Source organism: Xiphias gladius, chromosome 7 (genome assembly GCF_016859285.1).
Source record: "Xiphias gladius isolate SHS-SW01 ecotype Sanya breed wild chromosome 7, ASM1685928v1, whole genome shotgun sequence".
Lineage (NCBI taxonomy): Eukaryota > Metazoa > Chordata > Actinopteri > Istiophoriformes > Xiphiidae > Xiphias > Xiphias gladius.
In genome coordinates, this window is record NC_053406.1 from 5,663,801 (window position 1) to 5,688,165 (window position 24,365).

General features: G+C 39.6%; 1 protein-coding gene across 3 annotated transcripts in view; it reads left to right on the top strand.

The window, feature by feature from the left end:
- LOC120791484 (SPRY domain-containing SOCS box protein 4-like) overlaps positions 1-14,493 on the top strand; it is a 40,161-nt gene extending 25,668 nt beyond the window's left edge. For all 3 annotated transcript variants that reach the window (XM_040129867.1, XM_040129866.1, XM_040129868.1), the window contains 2 exons: positions 1,775-2,661; positions 13,359-14,493. In XM_040129867.1, coding sequence (XP_039985801.1) covers positions 1,953-2,661; positions 13,359-13,486 — 837 coding nt within the window. In that variant the 5' untranslated portion in view covers positions 1,775-1,952 and the 3' untranslated portion in view covers positions 13,487-14,493. The remainder of the gene's footprint in view (positions 1-1,774; positions 2,662-13,358) is intronic.
- Positions 14,494-24,365: the final 9,872 nt, after the last annotated feature.

A 24,365-nucleotide genomic window follows, 5' to 3' on the forward strand; every position in this document is an offset into this window, starting at 1 on the left:
AATAGTGTTCTGCAAATGACTTTGTCAGCAGATGTGTATGTTGAATTGTGTGTTGTTGTCAAAGCTGTTGCCCATTTATCACGTTGTCATCCATTACATTTTTTTTCTCGCATCTCTTTCACTTCCACAAATCAAAATGTATTTACGTTGTGAAGATAAAACAGTAACACGCAGCTCGTTATTTAAATGCAGAAAACATTTCATGTTGTGCAGACTTTGTAAAGATGGTTTGCAGACGGTTTTCTAATTGAAGTTTTTCCATTTGTTGCCTCTTACTTTAACATTTTTAATAAGTTGCATTACGAAGAGTAAAACGTTCAAATCTTGTTTCAATCCCGTCATCTGATTCAATCTATCCTACACACGCAGCATCTGTGTGTTTGTGTCTGAGCCTCCCCTGGATCTGTACCAGTTATTTCTCCCTCTCTGTACTTTCCCTGGAAGTATCCTGTGGAGTTACTTTCTAAGAAAAATATAGGGGAGTGAGAGAAACATTTGAGGGAATGCTTATAGGAAGGACTGGTTTCAGTACAGCAGATTAGGAACAGCTTGTCTTGACTTGATCATACAGGGAAACTCCTTTCCGTCGCTTTGTCTGCTTACTGTGGAAGCTCAGCATGTACATGTTACATTTTCTTCTAAAGATTAATAGAAGATTAATTTCATCACATTTGTTTGCTTGGTGAAGAAGGGTTTGGCGAAGAAGAGGGTGTACAGTGTGTATGACTATATTCAGAGGAAGTCAGCAGCATATTTCAGCAAATGCTCCCTGTGTCAGTATTTGTCTGTGCCAGCTTCACACGTCTAGATTGCTGCAATCTGTTTTAGTTAATAGTTTTTCAAATTACTGTCAAGGTATCAAGTGACAAGCAGATACATTTGGACATGCAAAAACTCAAATATGTATTTTCCACACTTTAAATTGGCAACTAAAGACAGGAAATAGTTTTCTACAGGAGCGCTGAAAGTGCAGAGAAGTTCATCGCTCATTTCTCCTTCCTTGACATTTCCCCTCCTCTTTGCAGCTCTGGCTGGGAGCCAGCACTGTTGATGCGATATTTCTGCTTCTGTGTCTGCCAGTCTCTGTGCTTTGATGTACATAGACAAAAAACATGTTTTATGTGTATCAGTCTTAAAGTGGCATTTTAAAAGTTTTAACTAGCCGCTCCAAATCCATGTATATTAAGTAAATTTGGTATTATCCAAAAAGAAAAAAAACTTATTTGAACAGACATAGTATGAGTGTTTCTTTTGTAATACAAGAAAAAGCAACAGCTCCTTACATTTGAGAAGTTGGAACCATTTCATGCTTGGAATTTATGTTTGGAGGAAAAAAAAGTTGCAGTTTATTTTTTTATTTTATTTTTTTTTATGTAAATCAACTAATTGATTAATCGACTAATCATTGCAGCTCTAAAGCGAAGTGTGAAATATAAGGATTTTTATTTGAGTGTATAATGTTTATAAGTTTTCTGGCTATCATGGTTAAATTAACTTTGTAAACATTGAATTTATAGTTAAATTTGTACAAAATTATTTTATAGATGCACTTTTTGCATTGAAAATGCTTAGTGGTCTGTATCAATTTCAAACTTGCATCAGTTTGCCTTTACACTGGGGTACTTTACAACATTGATACGTGATACCGGAATCAGGGAAAACAGTTGCTGTGTCTTGTCTGCTTAGTAAGCGCTGATTATACAAGGGCCAAGATGTTAAACAATTTTATTCTGTACATTAGATACATAATGCTTTCTTTTCATGTGTGTTTCAGGAGTGTGTGTCCCCCTGGCTGAAGAGAGCGTGTGTACAACAGTATCTTTCCACCCAGGACCCACTGTGTTGCTACTGCTCCCATGAGGTAACGTCAGGACCTACCACCCCCTCATTACCACCCTTTTTCTATCCATTTCCCTCCCCTCTGTCCCTTCCTCCCTTGGACTTACCCAGCCATGGGCCAGAAGATCTCAGGCAGTATAAAGTCAGTGGACGTACGCGGGGAGGCCTCATATCAGCCAGTGCGCCGTGAGCTGCGTGGCCCAGATTTCTGTCGGCCCCCCAGGCTGGACTTACTGCTGGACATGCCAGCGGCCAGTCCTGAGACTCAACTTCGACACGCCTGGAACCCTGATGACCGGTCCCTCAATGTCTTTGTTAAGGAGGACGACAAGCTGACGTTCCACCGACACCCGGTAGCACAGAGCACAGACTGTATCCGAGGCAAGGTTGGCTACACCAGGGGCCTCCATGTATGGAAGATTCACTGGCCGGCCAGACAGAGAGGCACCCACGCTGTCGTAGGCGTGGCCACTGCTGAAGCACCTTTACACTCAGTGGGCTACATGGCCCTAGTGGGCTCAGACTCTGAGTCCTGGGGCTGGGACCTGGGTCGGAACAGACTCTACCATGATGGAAAGAACCGACCCGTTTCCACGTCGGCACCCACATACCCATGTTTCCTGGAGCCTGATGAGTCTTTTGTCCTTCCAGACTCTCTGACAGTAATACTAGATATGGATGAAGGAACACTGAGCTTCATGGTAGACGGACAGTATCTGGGAGTGGCTTTCAGAGGGCTAAAGGGCAAGAGACTGTATCCCATCGTTAGTGCTGTGTGGGGGCACTGTGAGGTTTCTATTCGCTACGTCAACGGACTAGATCGTAAGTGGCAAATATCTGACACACACAAAAAGCCAGTCAATGACAGTATAATATTGAAGTTGACCAGTTATTTTATTTTATTTTAGTTTTTCACTGTTTTTCCCACTTTTCTGCTGATTATGTATGACATGTAAAATTTTAAGGAAAATATGTGAAAGGGAACTTCTGTTCACTCATTCTCACTCATTAGCCTAAACTGCTACTGATTCCTCCTGCTGTTTGTTTGCCACCATAGAGTTGACTATTGGAGCTGTATGATTTATAAAGTGAAAGTGTGTTTTTTTTTGTCTTGATAGTACAATAAATGGTAAAATTTCATTGTTGTGCTTAGAAAATGTTGCCTACATACATGTTTGATGTCATAATGCATTTATCTCTGTGACCCTTCTAGCCTAACCCCTGTTTCAGTTTATCATTCACCCTTATCAGAACACTAGACATGCGACTTTTTAGGATCTTGCACAGCTCTGAGTGTTCATACCTAATTCAGCTTGACTTGTTCTTAACATGTGCATTCAGGTCTGAGTTATGTTTATAACTCTAGTAACTTGAATTACATAAGGTAAGTAAATAACCAAATACCCTTCTATTCACCCAATCACTTTAAAAATAAGACCTAGTGCCTGTTTTAGTGCTAGTGTTTGCATTTGCGTCACAGCAGCAATGTGGAGAGGTGGATGGGATAGGTCATCTTTCACATTGTAGAGGTGTTATGTGTTAGACTTATAGTCAGACCTGCTTATCAAGTCTGCAAAGGCCCAGGGAGAGCTTTGTGCATCAACTAACAACTTAATACAGTGAGAAAACACAAGGTAGGACCAGAAGGGAGGTAGAGAGATACAAGTCCCGATTCTAGAAAAGACTTGTGCATTCAGTCATCAATCATGGGCAATGGCCAGTCATGGTGTGTCTTGTTGCACGACAGAGTGCAGTTGTCTTGAAAATAGACAGAGACTGAGGACTCTGGAACAGGCAGCTGAGTCATTTTGATGGCCTTCACAAAACTCCTTAACCTCTGGAGAAGTCATGCAGTTCTTAATGTGGCTGAAATTGTATCTTATTTGTTTTAAATCTATGAAATATGGAAGATTTTTTTTACAGTTTCAGTAGGTATGGTGAATTAATGGTGTGACTAATTTCCAAATACTCGCACCTAGTCTTAGCTCTTCAGAGATGTACAGGATTTAAAGTTTAAGGGAAGACTGAGAAGATGTTCCTTACAGATTGATCCCTTTTTCCTCAGAGAGCAAGGAGGATTGATATGCAGTGCCCCTTTCTATCTGCACTGATCTCTAAAAAAAAAAAAAAGCCCACGATGAAAGGGACTGGTGCTTTGTTTACCCATAGGAAGCAGCTTAAACACACTCTTTGTGTACGGTTTCTAGTCTGCTTCCCTCTATCGCTTTTTAGCACTCTCAAGTCTTCAGGTATTCATACTAAAACTTTAAGACACACGGAGAGCAAAACAAGAAAACAGTGTACAATTTTCTGATGTAATTTGGAATATCTGCTTCACCACTCTCCTGTAGTCACCAGAAAGATCAGTGTCTGTCAATTTGCCCCTCTATTTGTTTCCTTCTGCCATGTCGCAGTTTTCTGCTATAATGTCATCATTCAGACTAGTAGTCATTTCAGTTAACAACCACACCTCAGATTTTGTAATAGTCTTTAGTCCTCCCTCCCACACTACCTTGCATGTTGCACAAAGACGTAAAGCAGGCTGAAGGCGTTGCTGACAGTGAGGCATGGAGGCCGTGTGTGTTGGTGTGTGTTTTGGTGTGCTGGTGGATGGCAGCCAGTGGAGGAGGAATTCTGGAGGGTGTCCCATTCTGCCTCTGGGCTCAGCGTCAGGCCTTGCATTGTGTTTATGACCTGCAGCCTGCTTTAGAAAAAGACTGACACTCAAGGGCCTTCCAGCCTCATTAGAAACCATTAAAGGGCCACATTTTACCCAGCAAGGCTGCTTATACCACCTTGCATACACTTTAATTATTGGTAACCCACACTTTTGCATAACAGGGTTAAGACCATGAATTGACCTTAACCAAACATCATAAATATGTAGTCTAATTATGTAAGTTTATTATAGACAACCAGAAGAAATTTTTAAATTTCCAAATCAGTCTAATTTATGCTGCCAAGTACATTGTTTTGCATGTGATCTGGTTCACATGAGCTGAGACTCAACCTAAAACCTAAAGGATGTGATGTTTCTTTGGGCTCTTTTCTCCTCAGACCTTTGGATAATGGGCCTTGAGTGACAAAATCAACTTGTAATAAGATCAGCTAAAATGTATGACAGACACAGCCCATTATCCACTTAGTGTGTGTGTGTGTGTGTGTGTGTGTGTGTGTGTGTGTGTGTGTGTGTGTGTGTGTGTGTGTGTGTGTGTGTGTGTGTGTGTGTGTGTGTCATATATAAGTTTTATGTTTTGTTTTTTTTTTTGCCCCCCCCCCTAGACTAATGAAGCTTGGAGATGGCTAAACAGTTTGTTACTGGAAAGAGCTAATGTGCTAACTTATGAGTCTGAAATCACATCAATAACTTTATTTAGTTTGTTTCTTTTCCTTCAGCCTTATTATAGACGTCAAAGATGATAGACTACTGATACATTAAACATGATTCATATTGCCATTATTCACTCATACACATGTGCCTAGTAAAGACAATGTATATGATATCAGTTGAGTTTCGAAGCCAACAATGTTCAACGAGGTTGTGTCCTGACACGACGCACATGAATGATTACTGTATGATATGAGATTTATGGCACTTCTCGATGTGATATAAAGAAGATTTGAAGCATAAATATGTATGCTTGGAGATGACTGTGCTCCCATATTCCCACATCTTGCATTCGTGTATCCTCGGAGAGGATTCACTTTTTTTTTTTTTTTTCTTCCCCCACTTTCTGGGTTCTTGGTCTTTCGCTTGTCTTATAGTCTATTAACATTCTCCGTCTCCCTCTTACTTCAACTCTTTTTTATTCTCCATCTCTTACTTCCTGGCAAACAAGAGAGGATAAGTATCCTTTACTATTCTACTTTTCTCTCCTCTATGTATTGTCCCTTAATACCCTGCATTAATTCAGTTTTCTCATCCTTCCTGCATTTCACTGAACACACAAATCCTATGGCACTCAGCCCCAGAGACACTTGAAAGCCACCCCTAACCAGACACGATTTTTGTCAGTTTTCATACCTCTGACTTGCTAATGTCTTCATGTACAAGACAGTAGGGTTGCTGGATCTTGCTGTCCTCCTCCTCCTATTGTTGGAAGGCATCCTTTACCCTTTTTACACCAAAAGTATTATTTATATGCAGGTTTTATTTAAATGCGGTTAAACTTGCTAATAAAGGGGATTGACTCCTTTCCCATTGCCAGTTGACAACTTTGCCTATGGCAGTTTTGTGTTGTTCCCATAGAGTATAAAAAACAATAAATGTTCCTGGCTGTTTGTACACCAATGTCCAGAACTTGGACGCGTGTCATATCGTGCGAGAAAAAGGGTGAAAATTGGCCCCTGGACATCCTGCCGGGTGTCACGTGTCATGTTTCCATCACTGCCGATCAGAGCTGGAGCTGATTTTAAAAACCTGTGACCACTGCAGAGCCATTTGTACCCTTTCCCAATGAAGACAAAAGCCAAATATTAGTGTATGTTAGTGGGGTTTTTTTGTCCAGTGTGACAGAGGCTTTTTTCTGTCTACCACAACTAGCTTCATCAGTGGCCTGGCCAGCCCGGTGGAAAACTCATTTACACCTGAACGAGAGAGACCAGACAGGAGGAAGCGTTTCACACACACTGACATGACTGCCCTCCCCTTTTGCAAATGATCCCTATTTGACTCCTGCTTTTATTGTGTTTTTATCTCCTCCCCCCTGTTTTCTTTTCTACTGTCTTTCTCCTTTCCCCCCTCTTCCTTTTCAACACTAATCCTTTCTGTCAGTGTTTACACTCCCAGTTGTGGTGACAGTTGCTGTGGAAACAGTTAGGATGACTTCTTGGTGGGTAGGTGGGTGGTTAATTGCTGACCAGGCAGCATGCTCACTATTTTCTTGGCCATGCTTGCCCTATGCAAATGGGATGTCTTCCTTTGCCTCTCTGCAGATCAGAGCTTTTAGCATTATTCACAGCACAGATACAAGCTGTAACCTGAGGGCTGAACTGATGCACTTCTTTACCAAAGGCTATTTTGGATTAAACATCAGCCAGTTAGTGTTATTTTGCTTGTTAAAAAGAGCACAATGCAGTTGTTGAACACATGCATTCTCTATTAGTGACTGAAACTTTAATTGGGCTTCAGGCTAACACATTATTACGCTAAAATTATCCGGTTAATTTTCATCCAGCTAGTTTGGTTCTTCAAACGCATGCAGAGGGTTGTTTTGTTAATCAGTGTGTTCTTATTTTGAAAGAGAGGCAATGTGAGTGGATAGTCAAAACCATGATTAACTCTCATATCCTTGGCTGACTGCTGATCATGTGATTGCACTTACTGTATGTGAGGTAGGTTGTAGTGTTGACTGCAGGGGACACCTCCTACGATGCAGTGGGGCAATAGACTCAAGGATATAAGTCCCATCTTGTATTTCAGTGTTTTTACTATTCTTACTGTGTTTTACATTGTGTTGTTATACAATTAGTTATTCTGCGTGAATGTGGTTAGACCATGAGAGATGTGTGCACAATTAGTGAGAATCTCCCTAATGCATACACCTGTCATTGAGGCATTGACTGTAAGTGTAATGCAACTAGTAAATCTCATGTTTGGTCTCTGCCTGATGTTTTCTTAATTGTAAAATCTTGTGAAATCAAGTGCACTTAAATAAATTTAGTGTTCGAATGTAAATCCCTTTTCATAATGTCATAGTTAGATGCCATGTTTTCTGTCTGCCGTGGTTTTTAGCTGTCAAACTTTTAGTTGAGTTTAGGGTTTCTTTAATAATGTTCATGTTCTTTTTTTAAAATCCATATAAACGTTAATTGTTTAACGTTTAATGTCCGTCTAAGAAAAGGAGTCAGTTGTATGTTATCAATTCATGTATGAACTTCACCCTAGTCACGATCAAGGCTAATTGTGGATAAGCCTGCCCTTTTGCAAGTTTAATTTTATGCCATCTTAGTAGTTGAGTATTATTTGGTTTGGGAAGTATAAAGGTCTAGGGAAAAACAAAATTTTAAGTATAATTTGTTTTATGTAAGCATAGTCAAATTGAAAGTTAATGTAGCTTAGTGAATTTAATACTACAGTTTATAATGAAAGATAAATGCTATGGCTAGTTCAGTCGGAAAAATATTCTTATTCTTTAAAAACATGTTGAACGTCAGTCTAGAAATCTCTTGATAAGTATGTCATCCTTGTCGTGTGTGTGTGTGGGCGGGAGGAGGGGGGGTGGGCAGGCACATTATTGTTGAGTAGTATGTCTACTTGTGTGCTGTTTATCAACGGGAGAGAAACACGAAGAGCAGAGACCAAATTGAAGGCAGTCCTTGCTTCTGTCTGGAGCTCACTAGCTTGGCGGTACGAGGTAATAGGAAATCAGTAATAGGAAGTCAGATATTGTCGGTGGAAAGAATTCAGATCAGCTTCTGACTAGTTCAGTGAGCAATTGCCTTCCGCTCTGAGTGGACGATTCAATTTGGACACCTGCGTCTTCCTATTAGGTATAGGGCAACGATTTTCTTTATTTCACCCTCCCTCCGGCTCACCCCACAGTTGTGCTCCAACTTTCTTTTTTGTCTCATACATCATTGATCTCATTCTGTCTATCCTGAGATAGATTTCCCTCTCCTCCCTTTTTTCCCCTTTGACCTGTCAGTGAAAATCAAGGGCGGCATACGTAGACACATACACTTGTCATCTTAAATTTAGCTCAGACAGCCTCAGCAATTTTATGCTAATCTATTAGGTAAGCATGGTTTGGGGTCTGTAACCTTGTGCATTACTGGGGCACATCTCTTGTAATGAAATTGATGAGAAGTAAGGGGGAGGAGTTTAAAGAAGAGTAAATTGGGACATGTGCCAAAAAGATGGACCTGTGTTACCCCTTATTCTAAGGAGGACATAACTGGGTCTTGATGTCTCTCAAGATCAGTTGATTTCTATGCAGTGCATACATACCCTCACAAAACATTGGGCTGTGGGCGCGAACGTGGAGGAAACTGGAGGGAGCTCACTGGTTGCCTATAAGCCATCTCACCTCAGTGAGGGCAGACTTACTGACGCGCCACCATCCCACTCCCCCCCTCCTCCACTTTGTTCACGATTAAGTGTCAGGTAGGCATATTGGCCGGCCAGCCAGGTTCTCAGTTGTCCTTAACCACACTCTCCAACACTCCATCTCCCCTTTGGTGTGCTATGTCTGTCAGAAACAAGTCTCTGGCCGTTAAAAAATAAGACATGAGTGTTTGAGAGGAAAGGGAGAGTGTAGAGAGAGAGAGAGAGAGAGAGAGTTACATGACGGATTGGAGGGAGACAGAAAGATGAAGATTATGAGCGAAGAGCTCCACTATTCACCTAACTGAAATGCTTCCAGCATATGAGCATGGATTAATTATTAAATCTGCCTGTTCATTGTAAGTCATTCAGGGTTTTCATGTGTGGAAGATGTCATGCAGCTTGATTTAAATAGGCACACATACAGACTTTGATTTCAGTGTTTATCATTATATAGACTTTTTTTTTTTTTTTTTTTTTTAACTCTCATTGCAAACATTATTTATAACTGTGATATGAGCCAGTGCATCCAAAGGTGTTACCTTTGAATTAATATAAGTTTTTATTGTATTTAAAATAGTTTTCACAAATGACAATTGGCATTGTGTTCCATTACTACCTACAGCAGACATATCAACGGGATATCACTATTGGTAACAGGAAAGTTTTTGTATTTGGGGTGATTTTCAGCATAAGATAGAATAGCCATATGTAAGGTCTTCATTAAATGCTTACCCACATTTTGATCTTGTTTGAGCAGAACTAGTGTGAAATTTTTTTTTTTAACCACAACTTGGACCACATTAGTCTGTATTACCGGTTGAGGGATAATGTGTACCTCCTGTTGGTACTCATCACCACTGTCTGACAGGACCACTTGTCACCCTGGGCAACCCTTACCATGGAGACCAGCTTGTGCCATCAGGCTGATTTCCATGAAGTTTGTAGCATCATCACAGCGTCACCTCTCCCAGGAGAGCACTGACAGAGAGTAATGTGTATTTTGCATTTGGTTACTGCAAGCAGTCATGTTTCACTACAATGAAAGTGTTGCACTTGCACTTTTTTTCTGGTACTGATGATAGAGGCAGGAACATTGACTTGAATGGTACAACACGGGAAGACAAGTATTATATAGATTCCAGTTGAATTAAACGTACAGTAAACATACTTATTCCACAGGAAGCTAACACGATTGATTATTCCTAGTCAAAGTCAAGTTGTTTTTTTGACTGTAATTTGGAGCTATGTTCAGCTGTCTTCTTGTTTTGGACATACCCTGTAAAAGTGTGTGGTGGTTTTGTTTTTTTTATTTATTTTTTTTCTCTTTACAACACAAGCAGCACTTCTAGACACATACAGTGTATGTAACGTCTACATCTGTGACTAATACACTCCCAGTGCAGTGACAGGAACTGGTTACTATGGAAACTACCTATATGCGGGGGCTGTGCTGATGAGTAAGTGATAGGAGGGTAGACTGATTGATAGGTGCTGTCAGGCCCAAACAGTAAGTACATCCATCTCTGGGGGTTCCTTTGTGCCATACAGGCTCCATGTGCACAAAGTTTGTGATCTCTAGGGTTCTCTGCTTATGAGAACAGAGTTCAGATGGTCACAAGGTGCAGGATGACTGGAGACAAGATTGTACTACCAGTTGTATTAGTCTTAGTTTCTAATCTTATAAACTGATGTGCTAAAGAATGAAACTGGCTTTGCAGACAGAGGGTAATAAGGTGTTGGATATATGTGATGTGATTGTCCTGCCAAGTGTTTCTCCAGCTGCCTTGAAGAATTATCAGCTATACAGTCTCGTTGCACACGTCACTGCACATGGTCTGTATTCAGTCCCAGTTCATTCAACACGTCTTTCTGATTTGGGCACTTACCATGTTGATGTGGCTACAAATGAATCCGTGGTCTGCCACATGTCCCCATGGTGCTCTTACAAAGGCTTTTCATTAAGCACATGGAGAGTCAAATAAATCCAGATAGCAGTACTCTATTCTCTACACCCTGTCAGCTGTTTTTCACCGGTGGATTTCTTTATTTCCCCTCACTGCTGTTTCAAAGGTCACTTTTCAGACCACAGCAGAGGAATTCTGTGAGAAAAGATCATTAATTGCAAATTACATCACAAAGAAAAACATGAGGATTTTCTAAATAGATCTATCACTTGAAACTTCATCATCATTGCTCCTAAAAGAGGCATTTAGTGAAGATTTCTGTGCTAATCTGCTTTTAATTTGCATCTTGATGTAAGCTAATTCGATATTTGTCTGATTCTTTTTCAGTCCTCACTTCAGACAAGCTCCTGTTTCTTTTTTAGCCATGTTTGTATGTTCAACATTCAGTGGCCATGTAGCCACAGTGGCAGCAGTTCATGCCCAGAGGGAACGCCTGAGGTCTCTTAACAGGCTCGGTCTACTTTGGCTCCACACACTTTAGAATAGACGTCACGTATTTAATCCATATTTGTGTGGTAGGGGGTCTCGGTTTGTGGCAATGTGGTGCACATTTAATAGACTGCGGAGAGAAGTGGCTCAATCAGTCACAGAGGAGGCTTGTTTGGCTTGGTGTGCGTGTCTGTGTATATAAATGTAAGGGGTGTGTGTGTGTGTGTTTGTGTGTGTGTGTGTGCTTATAAACAACCCCTTCATCTGCAGTAGCAAATTAGTAGTATTTTTATTGTGAATAATATGAACCGAATCAACATTAAAAAATCCTGTAGTATTACAATGAGATTAAAAAGACTCGATAGCACATGGGACACACCATTGTTGAGGAGGAACTGACTGCAAACTGAACGCAAATGCATAATCTCACTCATAGCCTCGATGCTATAATTTATTTATTCAATCGTTTCAGGCCTTAGCCCAGAAGAAAACTTGGTTAAAATGTTGGTTCTATCAATAAATTACAGCATCAAGTTTACAAATGTGTGCGATAGGCGCTCTTATGAATATCTTTGCAAACAGTCATGGTGACCATGTGGTCAGGCTAGTTCATGGAAACTACAACAAATTTTTCTTTTCGATCTTTAGCCTGACAATCAGTGTGTGTGTTATGTTTGTTTGAGTGTGTAAATGCCCCTGCTTATGTCCTTCACATAGTTTGCAAGTGGACTCTGAGCAGCAGGAATTCGGCTGCACCAGATGGTGCTTCCAGGTGGAGCAGCTGGACATCTGTAAAGGGGCAGCAGTTATGAGTCTGTCTGTCTGACTTACATAGACAACACTTGCCTCCAAAATTGGTGGGAGGGAAGTCATTACGTTCCACTGGCACACATTGACAGTAGTGATGACATGTCTTGTGTAGTGTGAATACTTTAATATTGTTAGCTGCTTCTGTTTCTCTTTCCACTTGCTAGTAACATACAAATGGAAGCCTGCAAGTGATAGAAGTGAATTAAATCTACAGCTGAAGAAGGGAAATTGGACACTATGACAATGCACTATTTTAACCATCTTTGGTTTATGAGTTCACTGACATTTAGCCACAGTCACTAAATGCAGTAACGGTCCACATATACTATAAACTACAGGAATCTCTTTCATGTTTCTTTTATCATTCTACAACTGTCCTGTAAAAGTATCATTAGGCTGTCAGAAGAATCATGGATGGGGGGGACAAGTGTCCTTACTGTCAGTTTTCAAGGATGTAAATGCAAATGAGGCAACCTGCTTTGCAGTTTGTTTTATTGAGTAAAGGAGAAATTAATACAGTGTGTATACTAGTGACTGATTCAGGTGTACTGGGGAAATTGTATACTCTGTTCTATCAACTTATTGAGATGGCCTACAGCATATGAACTGATCTATAAATCTGCTTCAGTAACCCCTTTAATTCTAATTAAAAAAATACTTCCCTGCTTTTTGTATTGTGCTACATGCAGCTTTTCAGTGTCCGCTTAGGAATATTGTAATTATTATCTATTGTGGGATACAAATATCCATAAAACTGTGCCACTGACACTGTGCACTAAGCATTTTTTTCCACGCTGCTCAAAAAACAGACCCTACAGCCTCTGGCCGTATTAAAAAGTGAAGTGAATTACTCGTCATAGCACTGCTTGCATCAATTTTGATCCTCTTTTTTTAAACTAATGTAATAGGGGTGCAATTCTTAATCAGTGGAATATTGGTTTAAAAGGGTTTCAACTTGAGATGGCTTTTCTAAATGACAGAATATACAGTAAGTCAGTCAAAGTTAGTGAAAATGAGAGGATTACTTGGCCTTTCTTCAACCTGCTCCATGTTATTTTCACAATTAGAAAACACTACTGTCCTCAGAAATGGGTAGGAAAGAATACCTTTTGAGGAGGTGAACATGTGCTTAAGTACCACGACACTTTAACTCTGGTGTAAAAATCAGCTTTAAGTTAAAAAAAAAAAAAAAACTAACTCAGATCCAAAGAGTCTGTTGACACACTGGTTGGACGCTAACCTTGTCTCCTCTTTCTCGTTCCTCACAGCGGAGCCCCTGCCCCTCATGGACCTGTGCAGACGAGTAGCTCGACTGGCTCTGGGCCGAGAGCGCATCCATCACATCGACACACTCCCACTGCCACAGACTCTCAAAAACTACCTCCAGTACCAGTGACCGTACACACACATTCGCACATACACAGAGATGGGAGGAAACTGAAGCCCATTTCTTATTATTGTAACCAGCCTCCAAACTGAACTTAATCATAACCATCAGACATCTGCTGAGGATGTGGACCATGGTTTGTTTACACCAGTTGGGGATTTTCCATTTTGGATGTTTTCTATCCCATGGTTTTCAGTTTTTGTTTTTCTATTGCTGACTGCTGTTTTTCTCCTGGATAGTTGGCTAAAATGAAGAGTGTGATATTAGAACAGAATATTGCAATTCAGTTTCCTGCTAATCATATATATATATATATATATATATATATATACATACACACACACACACACACTATCAGTCAGAAAGGCCTTTAATGCTGTGGGTTTGGGCAATAGTTAACCAGCACACTCTGTGGAAGCTTCCTAGGAAACATGTATGTATGTATGTATATTTATATTCCCAGCAACACAGCAGGTTCTGTGGAGACACAACAATCCCTTCAAGCCACAGGAGAGAGGGAGAGAGCAAGCATATGAGAGAGGAAGAAAGTCCACACGCAGTTCTATATTTGTTTGTGTATACACTGTGTAGCGCACATGGATTACATATATACTGTGTGTGTGTGTGTGTGTGTGTGTGTGTGTGTGTGTGTGTGTGTGTGTGTGTGTGTGTGTGTGTGTGTGTGTGTGTGTGTGGCTAGTGTATAGAAACATAGAACACACTGTCTGTGGTAAGATGTCAACTCACTGAAAAGTAGGCAGTTCCCACCTACAGGCTACAAAACACAATTCTAGTCTGTTTTGGCCATTTTGAATCCTTCTTCTCTGTCCTGCTAGCTTCTTTCTCTCTTCATCTTTCTATGTCTCTCCATCACTCACTCCAGTTTGATTCGAGCCTCCATGCTTGCTGAACTCGAAGGACCACGCCTGCTGTTGTTGGCTGTCTAGCTCCTGTTACGCTGATAGTGATTGATCTGAAGGTGAAGCTTTTATGTCCCTGCTCTGAGACAGCAAACACGCACATGAACACCCCCCCCAAAGTTTTAAATGCTGGGTTTTTTTTTTTTTTTTTTTTTTTTTTTTTCTGCCATCTTACCCTCATGTGGGTTTTTATCCTAGATTTACTTTTGAGATTTTTTTTTTTTTTTTAAATGTTCCTTTTTTTTCCTGCGTTAGATGGTTGAAGAATGTGCTGCCATGAGAATCTTTTAAATGTGAATAAGAATAAACTCAGCTAAACTCGCACTGCCTCTCTATGTGTGCTCTTATCATCAGTTACACGACTGTCCAATCATAGTTTAGCAACTCAAACCTCAGCAGACTGCCAAGCTTTGGATTTCTCTACATGTTGAAGCAATTTACATCAGACTTTATCAAGAGCCATACTTGGTATATAAAGAGTCTGGAGGGTGGTTAAATCTTTCCAAAACCAAATACAGAAGAGTATAAGATTAAGGAATGAATTAAACACTTAGTTTATCTAACATAAGCTGCCAACATTAGCATGGCCAGCTAACTAGTTTACTAGCAACAGTAGAAAAGTACCATTATTTAAAAAGGCCTGTCATTAGCTGACTACATTGTTATATTGTTGTTGTTTAATTCATTGCACAACTCCTGTGGTGTTGTATTGCCATTTAGTGCCCCCAAAGCATAATAATGACTTCTTAACTGAATTTTTTAATCTTTTTTTAATTTATTTTTTATTGCTGTTGTGGTTTTAAAAATATATTTTTATAAATATATTTTATATATAATATATTTTTATATTTATATTATATAAAGTAATTATATTATGTGGTTTCAATTTCCATGTATATGACAATACAAATGTCTCCAACTGTGATTTTTATTTATTTATTTTTATGCTATTGAAGCTTTAATTTTATTCAACATGTGAAGGTGCCTATTCATACCCTGGGGCATACAGTTGAATCGGTCTTCACAATGGCAATTTCATGAGGCTCCTTAAAAGTAACACATTTATTATACCTTCCCAGGTAATGATTTGGTAATCTGTTTTAATAATGCTTGCCAGGCTGCTTTGAATATTTCTGTACCTCATAAGTATAGATCCACAGATCCTTTGCCTGGATCAATGATATCTACTGTACAAAAAGACAATGTAGGCAGGCTGACAACAGGTGGAAAAACACCCAGAGTTAATGGTTTCCCTAAATCTGAAGATTAAATTTTATTATTATTTTTTTTTTTTATTCCATTTTGGTCATTGTTGTTGTTGTTGAGCAACAAGACATTTCCACAATCAGAGCTTCAGATACTCCATCTAGCTCCTTCACTGAGCCATGTTGTTTTTCCCCTGCTGGCCTGGACAGTTTCACTCCTATGCTGTTAAACAAACTACATGATACTTTATCCCACTTATCTCTTTCCCACTCTTGATATTTTGCTGTCTAAATTCTTCAAGGAAGTACTAATCACCATTGGCCCTCCTTTACTCACCATTATCAAAAATTCCCTTTCCTACAGCTGTGTCCCAGGTCATTTTAAGGTCAGCTCTATTCAGTCACGTCTGGGGGGGGAAAAGAAAAAAAAAAAAACAGATCTCAACCTGCCATATTCCAGGGCTATAGACCAATCTCAAAGTTGCTCTTTATTTCTCAGATCTTACAAAAAGGTCTCTGTAGGAAACCTGTGGATTTCTTAGAGGACCAGTTTTTTCGGTCTGGCTTCCATCGAACACAGAAACACCACTCCATAGAGACAAGAATGTTATCTTACTGTAGTCAAATCATGGTGCAAACTGCATTTTGGTTCTTGATATACGCGCTACGTTGGATACGATAGATCATAAGATTTTACTAGATCTGAAGAAGTTGGTTGGGTTAGATCCTCATGGGGTCTATTCTATTCGATTTCTGTACGTGCTTCCCTTAGGGTATATTATTCGTCAGATTGGCTGTGTCTCTTATCATTGCTATGCTGATAATGTCCAGTTATATGTATTTGTGATAATTTGCTGTAGTTAAATCATAAGAGAACTGAAGTTCTATTCTTCTCAACAAATCAGTCTTTTGACAGCTTTCAACAGCACTCGGTTTCCTTGGCTTCAAACTCAACGTTGGCTTCCAGAAACCCGAGTCATTTGTGATTCCCTGTTAAACTTTCAGAAACATCTTTAGTCAGTTACTTTGTCCTGCTATGTTCTTATAAGAAACATTGCCAAAGTCCATGTCTACAATTAGTCCAAAGACTCCACATCGCTCCAAACCACTGAAAACTTTTACAATGAACATTTTAATTACATTTTTATTCTTAATATCGTACAATAATACTATAATAAGTAGCTATACACTGCGATACACAAATAATGTTCTTCATTACCATGGATAATTAGCTGTTGAGGATGCTAACTTTTTACTTGTAGCTTGTTGCTTTAGCCTCAGTTTTTTGTTTTTTTAACAAGTTTTTAGTTTTAAAATAAATTGGCTGAAAACATTAAAAAGTCAGTTGGAAATGGAGTTTTACCCTTAGCACAAGTAACGCCAGCTAGCTACAACTGATGAAATGGATAGCGACAGTCACAGTTTCAGCCCATAAAATCAAAGTTGTTGGCTAGAAATTAGAAGTTTGCTTTTGTTAACTTCTGTGTGCACTTGAAAATCCACTGTTTAAAAATCCTCTGCAAATTATGAGGGGAAAATCTGCCTCTGATTATCATTATAAACTGTATGTACTATGCGAGAATGGAAAGCCGACAGACGTAGCAACAGTAAGTAAGTGGGGTGTAGCTTAGCGAACAGCCAATTGTTCTGTTATTTAACTGATTCAAACATTACGTATGAATGTTACTTCATCAGCACTGATAACGTCATTACCACAAATTAAAAATTACAAGTGTCATTGCTACAAAGGTCTACTTTGATAGAAAATCCTTTGCTGCTGTCAAAGTCCCAGATGTTAGTTTTGGCGTGGTGTCAAGATGCGCTGATTGTAAACTGGATTCCCCATCCCAGGGCAGGCTTTGAACACAGAGCAAAGCCTGCTGTGTGATCAAAGTTCAGCTCAGTGAGGCTCTCCCTGGTACTGCCAACAGAAAACCCATTAATGTTGTGCAGCAGAGAGCAGCCTGTGTTGATAATATCATAATCGCACTGAGAGGCATTGCTCCCACTGCTTTTAGCTGCGTCTGAGAGGGGGGATGACCTGCCCTAATGCTAGAGAATTGATGGACACAGACATTTAATGCTTTGATTATGATGATAAAAATTTGTCTTGAACAAGACTGACTTTAACAATGATAACTGGCTGAGCGCCATGCCACAGTACACATGTTCATTAACACTTTGACATCAAAATAAATGCAAATGAAGATAAAATAGTGTAATGCAAGTTACTCCAGAGAGATGAGATCTGCAATAAGCTCCAGTCTGCAATTGATCCCCAGCTGTAGCTTGTGTCTGCCTTACAGCATACAGAGCTGTTCAATAATGCAGGGACCAGCCCTTTAAAGGATTATCGAACGAGCCTGAAAGTTAAAGCTGATGACTTGTTTGATCTGGTTAAAAGTGACTCGGCTTTGCTAGATCCATATTTAGCTGCCTCTTTGACAGTGAGGCTTCAGTTCAATTCATCTCGCTGTCTTTTCCTCTGCCTCCAACACATTTTGCCAACTTACTCTCCTGTCTCCCTTTTACACTGCTCTGCTCAGACTATTTAAATCCTCCCATTGCTGTTTTCTATGCTCGAAAGCACATTTTCCGTCACAGAGCTTTAACTTCTGCCTCACCTGCTTTTACAGAAGGTAACTAAAATGTGTTTGATTCTTGAGAACCATTTGTGATAAAGTAATGGCTACTGTATGCCTTCTTCCCTTTCCTCTTGCAAGCTGCCTCCTTTTCCCCCCTCAATGCATACACTTTATACATATGCACATATGGAGAGTGGCAGAATGAGCTGAGGAAAAGATGGATGGTTGGAGCCCGGTTGTCTACTACAGAGACGGGCAGAGATCCATTATTCATGGAATAAAAATCCTGCGCCTGCTTTGCTAGGTAAGTCATGCGAAAACTAACATTTCATATTTCTCCCCACTCTTGGTTCTCTCCTCTAGATCACTCGTAGAGATATCTTCAGAGGACAAAATTCCTCCAAGTGAAGGATGTTTCTTTGACCTACTTTAGGATTTTTCACAGTCATAGATGATAAGGATGTGACTGTTGCATTCATGTTCATTTATGTTCGGCACCAACATCAAAGAGGCATTATCTCCCCAAGCTTTGTTGACCTTTGGGTTGAAGTTTATGAATCCTCTTAAAGTTAAGAATTATATTTAACTCTTAACTAAAGAGTTACATATAAGTTGTCTGGTATCAGACAGACATTGTGATTGGCATCCAGTCTCCCCAGCCCCACAAATCTGCCCTGGGGAAACAGAACTGATGAACATGTACTGATGTACCAAAGTTCAATGGAGATGTTTTATTTTTTTAGTATACAGAAACTTATGCCACAACAATCACCCATTAACCAAAAGCAACTTTTTTTTTTTTTTTTGATTCACTGATGAATTGCAAAACTGTTTATACCTGTTTATACCACAGTCGAAGGCGTGGCAAAAATCATACAGGGAGAAGATATGATATCTGCTCAGATGGGGACAATGATGCACACTCTGGGACCGTCTCTCCTCGAAGGTATTCAGGGTGTTGCAGGCTCTTGTACACTGACAATCCAACAAGCACTTCATTTAATGCATACTTACCCCTTACTGTTTTACTCAGTAGTATTCCTTCTGGGTTTGTTTTGAGGCCATCTGTGACTGTTCAGCACTCAAAGTCGGGGCCGATGAAGAAATGCTGCGCTGTCTTTGACTTCACATGGTTTGTTTTGGCTTTAATAGATAAGACCTTTCTCAGGTAATTTGTATTTTCTGTTACCTTACACCTGCCGGAAAAATTCTTTCCACCTTAAAGTCACTAAGAAGATTGCTGACCATGATTATCAACATTTTGCCTTTTTTTTTTTTTTTTTGCGTTTTAGCCTTTATAAAAGGTAGTATTAAAATAAAGGCTAAAACACAAAAAAATTCTACTAGTGACAGTAGAAATATAAACAAGAAACATGGGGGGAGAGAGGGTGAATGACATGCAATAAGGACCCCCTCACCCCCTTATTTTTTTATTAATTTATCAAGTAACTGAGTAATTTTTTCAGCAATCGATGTAATCCTAAATACAGTGTGTGCAGTAACAGCTGAGCATCAGTGACAGCACTCTCCCAACCCACCTATCATCACTCTGTAAATGCTACCTGAAACGTCTGTTCTCCTGGCTGGAACACAGTGCTGATTACTGGAGGAAAAAGTCAAGAGAAAATGAACAAAAGATACTAGAAGAAGTAGGAAGGTAGGAGGGTGAGCCAGGTTGAGGGAGGATGGGTACTGTAGGGCAGCAGAGAGTGACAATGGGAAACAAAAGGGGATGGACATAGAAGAAGGTGACGGTGGACCCAATGAAGAAAGAAGGGCTTTTTTCAGCTCTGCTACGTTCTTTTTTCAACATCTGAGTGAAGATAACATGATGCCAATTTTTTTAAAGAGGCAGAAGCCTCGACTTCAGCACTTTTTGTGTTTTATACACAGCAGCTGAATGAGCATATAACTGGTCAGCACATTGAATTCTAATTTCAGCAGCACTAGTATTGATAGTTACCTGAGTTCCTTTAGAGTCTATGTGAAGATGAGCATGAGTGATACTCTTATCTCACTGTCTCACAAACACACACACAGCTAACTCAATGTGAGGCCCGATAATAACAGTCTGGTGTCTTTTCTTACCCATCCTTCATCTTTTTTCTGTCTGTCTCCACTGTTCCATCATTGTCTCCCTGTGTACATCTTCAACTTTATTATTTATGTGTACATTTTCTGTTCAACAAAAGCACAGAATTGGCAAGAGGAGTGTCATTTTTTCCACTTCTTGTTCTTTCTCTCTTTTTTTTCTTTTCACTGAAATGTGTGTAAGTGAGAAGTAAAACAAGCTGGTACGAATTTCCCATCCAGTGTTCTTGTTAATATTTTCCCATGATTCCAGTTGGACCTCCTGCCTGCTATCTCAACCTTTTTAAAATGTCACCCACTGCCTATTAGGCAAAAACAAACCACCTTACTGCAAGGGTACATCTAAAATTAGTGATAACATATCCACGGGCGCACACACATACCTAGGTTAATTACTGGCCACAGCCCGAAGGCAGTACAACTGTCTCATCTGTGTGTCAGATTTGTGTATTTAAATATTTGGGTTTTGTGTGTGTCTAGTCGTCGGCGCTTTCATCAAACCACTGGCTTGGTGGATGACATCATAATCACATCAGCCACTGTTGTCACTGACTCTTGGCCAAAAGTTATTATTATTTTTTTTAATTATCCATATCTAGCAATGCACTGTGTCTGACGTCAGTGGGCAGTGTACAATGTCATCTGTGCCCAGTGGCCTGTTCTATTTCCTTAGCATTGTCCCCATTACACCTTATGTAAATATACAAGCCGCCAATAGCAGCTTTCGGGTTCATGACATTTTAATGCTGTTATCCTGGTTTTGATGGCTCTATTGGAATAAAAAGAACAATATGTCTCTCTGTATTTCAACATAAGCATTCCCAGATGTTTGCTTTTTAACAGATAAGCCTCTTATTCCCTGGATCCTAATGGACGGGGGTGGTGGCTAGTCACATTTTGTTCACATGCGGTTATGCAAGTTGACATGCTGGTTGGTTTGCCACGCATGTTTAACACAAAGGAAGCTCCCTAGAAGAGACAGTTTTGAAATCTGTTTTTTATTTTTTTATTTTTTCATTTAAAAATCAGATTAAACATAAAATCACTATTAGTTGAGAAATCTCCTGCACCCCTATCTGCATATCAAATTATTCCACATGTGGCCTTGACTCAAGATTGAGAAACTGAGCTAGATGGACTCAGCATTTGCCAGATTATTGCTGCCACCTTTCGGTCATCTGCAGTTACTACAACACTAGGGCTTTATTTAAGCAAAGTGTGTGAGCCAGAAGGGGAGTTTTTAAAGGGGTATTCCAGTATCAGTATTACCACAATTTGGTTTTTACAAAATAAGGTCAGAGTTAGAGCTGCAACTGATTACTTTGTTTGTCAATCTGTAAATTACTTACATGATTAAGTGATTTAAGGGTTTAGTCTATGAAATTTCAGGAAATGTTCAAATAAAATGTCCATTACATGTTCCCAGGGCCCAAGGTGATGTCATTAAACATCTTGTTTTGTCCTTTGAACAGTCCAAAACCCAAAAGTGTTCAACTGACAGTAATACGAATAGAGAGAAGCAGCTTGTCCTCCCATTGGAGAAGTTTAACCCATAGAATTTTTGGTTTTCTTTGCTTGATTAATGATTTAAACAATTCATAGATTAGAAAAATTGTTGTTGATGAATTTTCTATTGATTGACTAATTGATTTACTGACTAACAGTGTCAACTCTAATCGAAACTGAAACAGAAGAAGCAGTGATATCCTGACTTTTGGTCTCTTGTATGGGGCAAGTTCCATGAACACTGGACCCAACATTTTCCATGATGCAATTAAATGCTTCTTTTCATGAGACTGTCCTTACATAGAAAATGCCCGCTTCTCTCAAATTGAATGCCTCTGGCTTTCTGTTTGAATATATTTCGTTCCCAAACCCTGGCAGAGATAACTCGGATGACATCACTACAACATCAACAGGGTTATATTCTCCGACTTGACAAAGTGCCACAAGAGCAGAAAAGGCTTTGTACAACATTTTTACAGCATGAGAAAAAACTCACCTTAAAAAGAAAAATTGAAATTGCTGGAGTTCCCCTTGAATTTCATAAGCCTTGTAAATGGAACCAGTTGTAAACATTCACAAAAACTGAGCCTCTTCATTCTTTGATTAGTTTCATTCGCTGTATCAGCATAACTCATTTTCTAGGCACTACTCTTATGGTGGCCTCATATTTAGAGCAAAGTAGATTAGTTCGTCCTTGACACTGAAGTGGTGTGGTGATGCTTGCCACTGGTATGTGAGGGGATGTAACTATTTACAGTATAAACCAGACATGTAATCCCATGTCAGTAAGAGGGTTTGTTTATGAGGTGATTATGAAAGGGACTGAGCTTGCTTGAAAGCTGTAAATATACATGAAAATGACAAGATCGTCTTAACTAAAGGTTCACTTATATGCTTGTTCTGGAGCTTTTGACCATATCGCACACTTAATCAGTAGACTGAGTTTGCTCAGTTGCCATGGAAATTTAGATGAAACTTCTCATGATCCTGGGAACATTTTGGGCTTCTTATTGGTGTTGGCTTATAAATTGTTCTTAACAGTTAATTCTTAAAGTGGTTATAATCAATATTATGATATTAATAATTTATCAAATGACTATGTATAATGTGAAAGCTGTCACTTGTAGTGATGAACCCACAGAAAATGATCACCCAACTCGCCAGTTCCCCTCAGCTCAGCAGAGCATTTTATGGTCTTCCAGTTTATTGTTTTGGTTTTCTGGATGGCAACTTAACTGTTGCTGTTCACGGTCACCACTCTCATATCTTTAGTTTTGGCCGCAGCAGGCAGCTTTTTCACCAAAAAACCTCTGATCAGCTTACTGTAATTTACTTGCTCAGCACCATATGTCAGATAGAAAGAGTTAGCAGCTAGCTGGTGAACATAGTAGAACATCTAGCAGCTAAAATATTTCCCTCAGGAGTTGGTGCAGACCAAAGCAGAGCTAAGTGAAGAGTGAACATTGGACTTACATTCATCACAGTGCTGTATGAATGGAAATTTCACTATGTATCTGCTGGATGTGTAAATAGGCAACTGTTGGCTAACAAGTTTACCATGCCAACATAAAAGGTGATAATACATCAGTCTTGTTGGCAGCTTGTTGCAAAAATTAAATAAATAATTATTATAGCTTTAACCAGGGAAATGAAAACTGACGAAACCATATTAACTCAAGGTTACATGCTTTCTCTGGAGCTTTCAACTTTTCTTCTTGGACCCTGAGTTGAGATTGTTTTGTCAGCTGCTGTTTCCAAGCTCAAAGATGAACTGTCAAGCCCTGAATTTTTCAGTGTCACTTCAGCTGGCAAATTAGTGTAAATTCATTCTGCTTCTGTAGAAGAGATTGTATTTTTTTGTTGAAGTTACTATGATGACCTAACAATGGTTTCAAAAGACACTAGTAGTGAGAATCTTAAGGACAGTCTACAGTAGGGTAATGTACAGTATAGTAAACCTATAAAGCCTTTCATTTCTTTGGCTTTGTCCACTGATAACTGAGACAATGAGTTTATGTTGTGGTGGTGGTGATGTTAACCTGCAAACTGCCCATCATTAGCCAGGTTTACACTTTTAACCTCCATCATCACAGGCCCTGCTGTCAGATTAGATTTTCCAGCCCTCCCTTCACCCTCTACCACATGATATTGAAATGCAACTATAACATTAATACTGTGGAGGTTTGTCTGTGCCAAGCCAGTGCGAGTGTACCACAAGTAGTAAATGCTGGTCGAGGGTGGAAAAGTTTTCTTATCCCACATATTTCATAAGCGAGGCAGAATTACATACCCTATAGGTTAGTTGGAATAGCAGTAAATAGTGACATTTTTGAGGTTTATACAAGGCTGTTGGGTATTTATTTGGAAAAGTATTTTCTCTTCTTACTTAGGAAGTGTTGGTTTACGGGCTAAATATGTTGGTGTTTTTTTTTCAAAGTGGTTTTTCCATTCCTTCTTGTTTTCCTTGTCAGCTGACAGGACTTGACTGAGATAATGACCTTTTTTACCACTCGTTGAATGTTGTGCCCAATAGTATCCATCTGCAGAACGCAGGACCACAAGACACGCCCAATACAAGTAA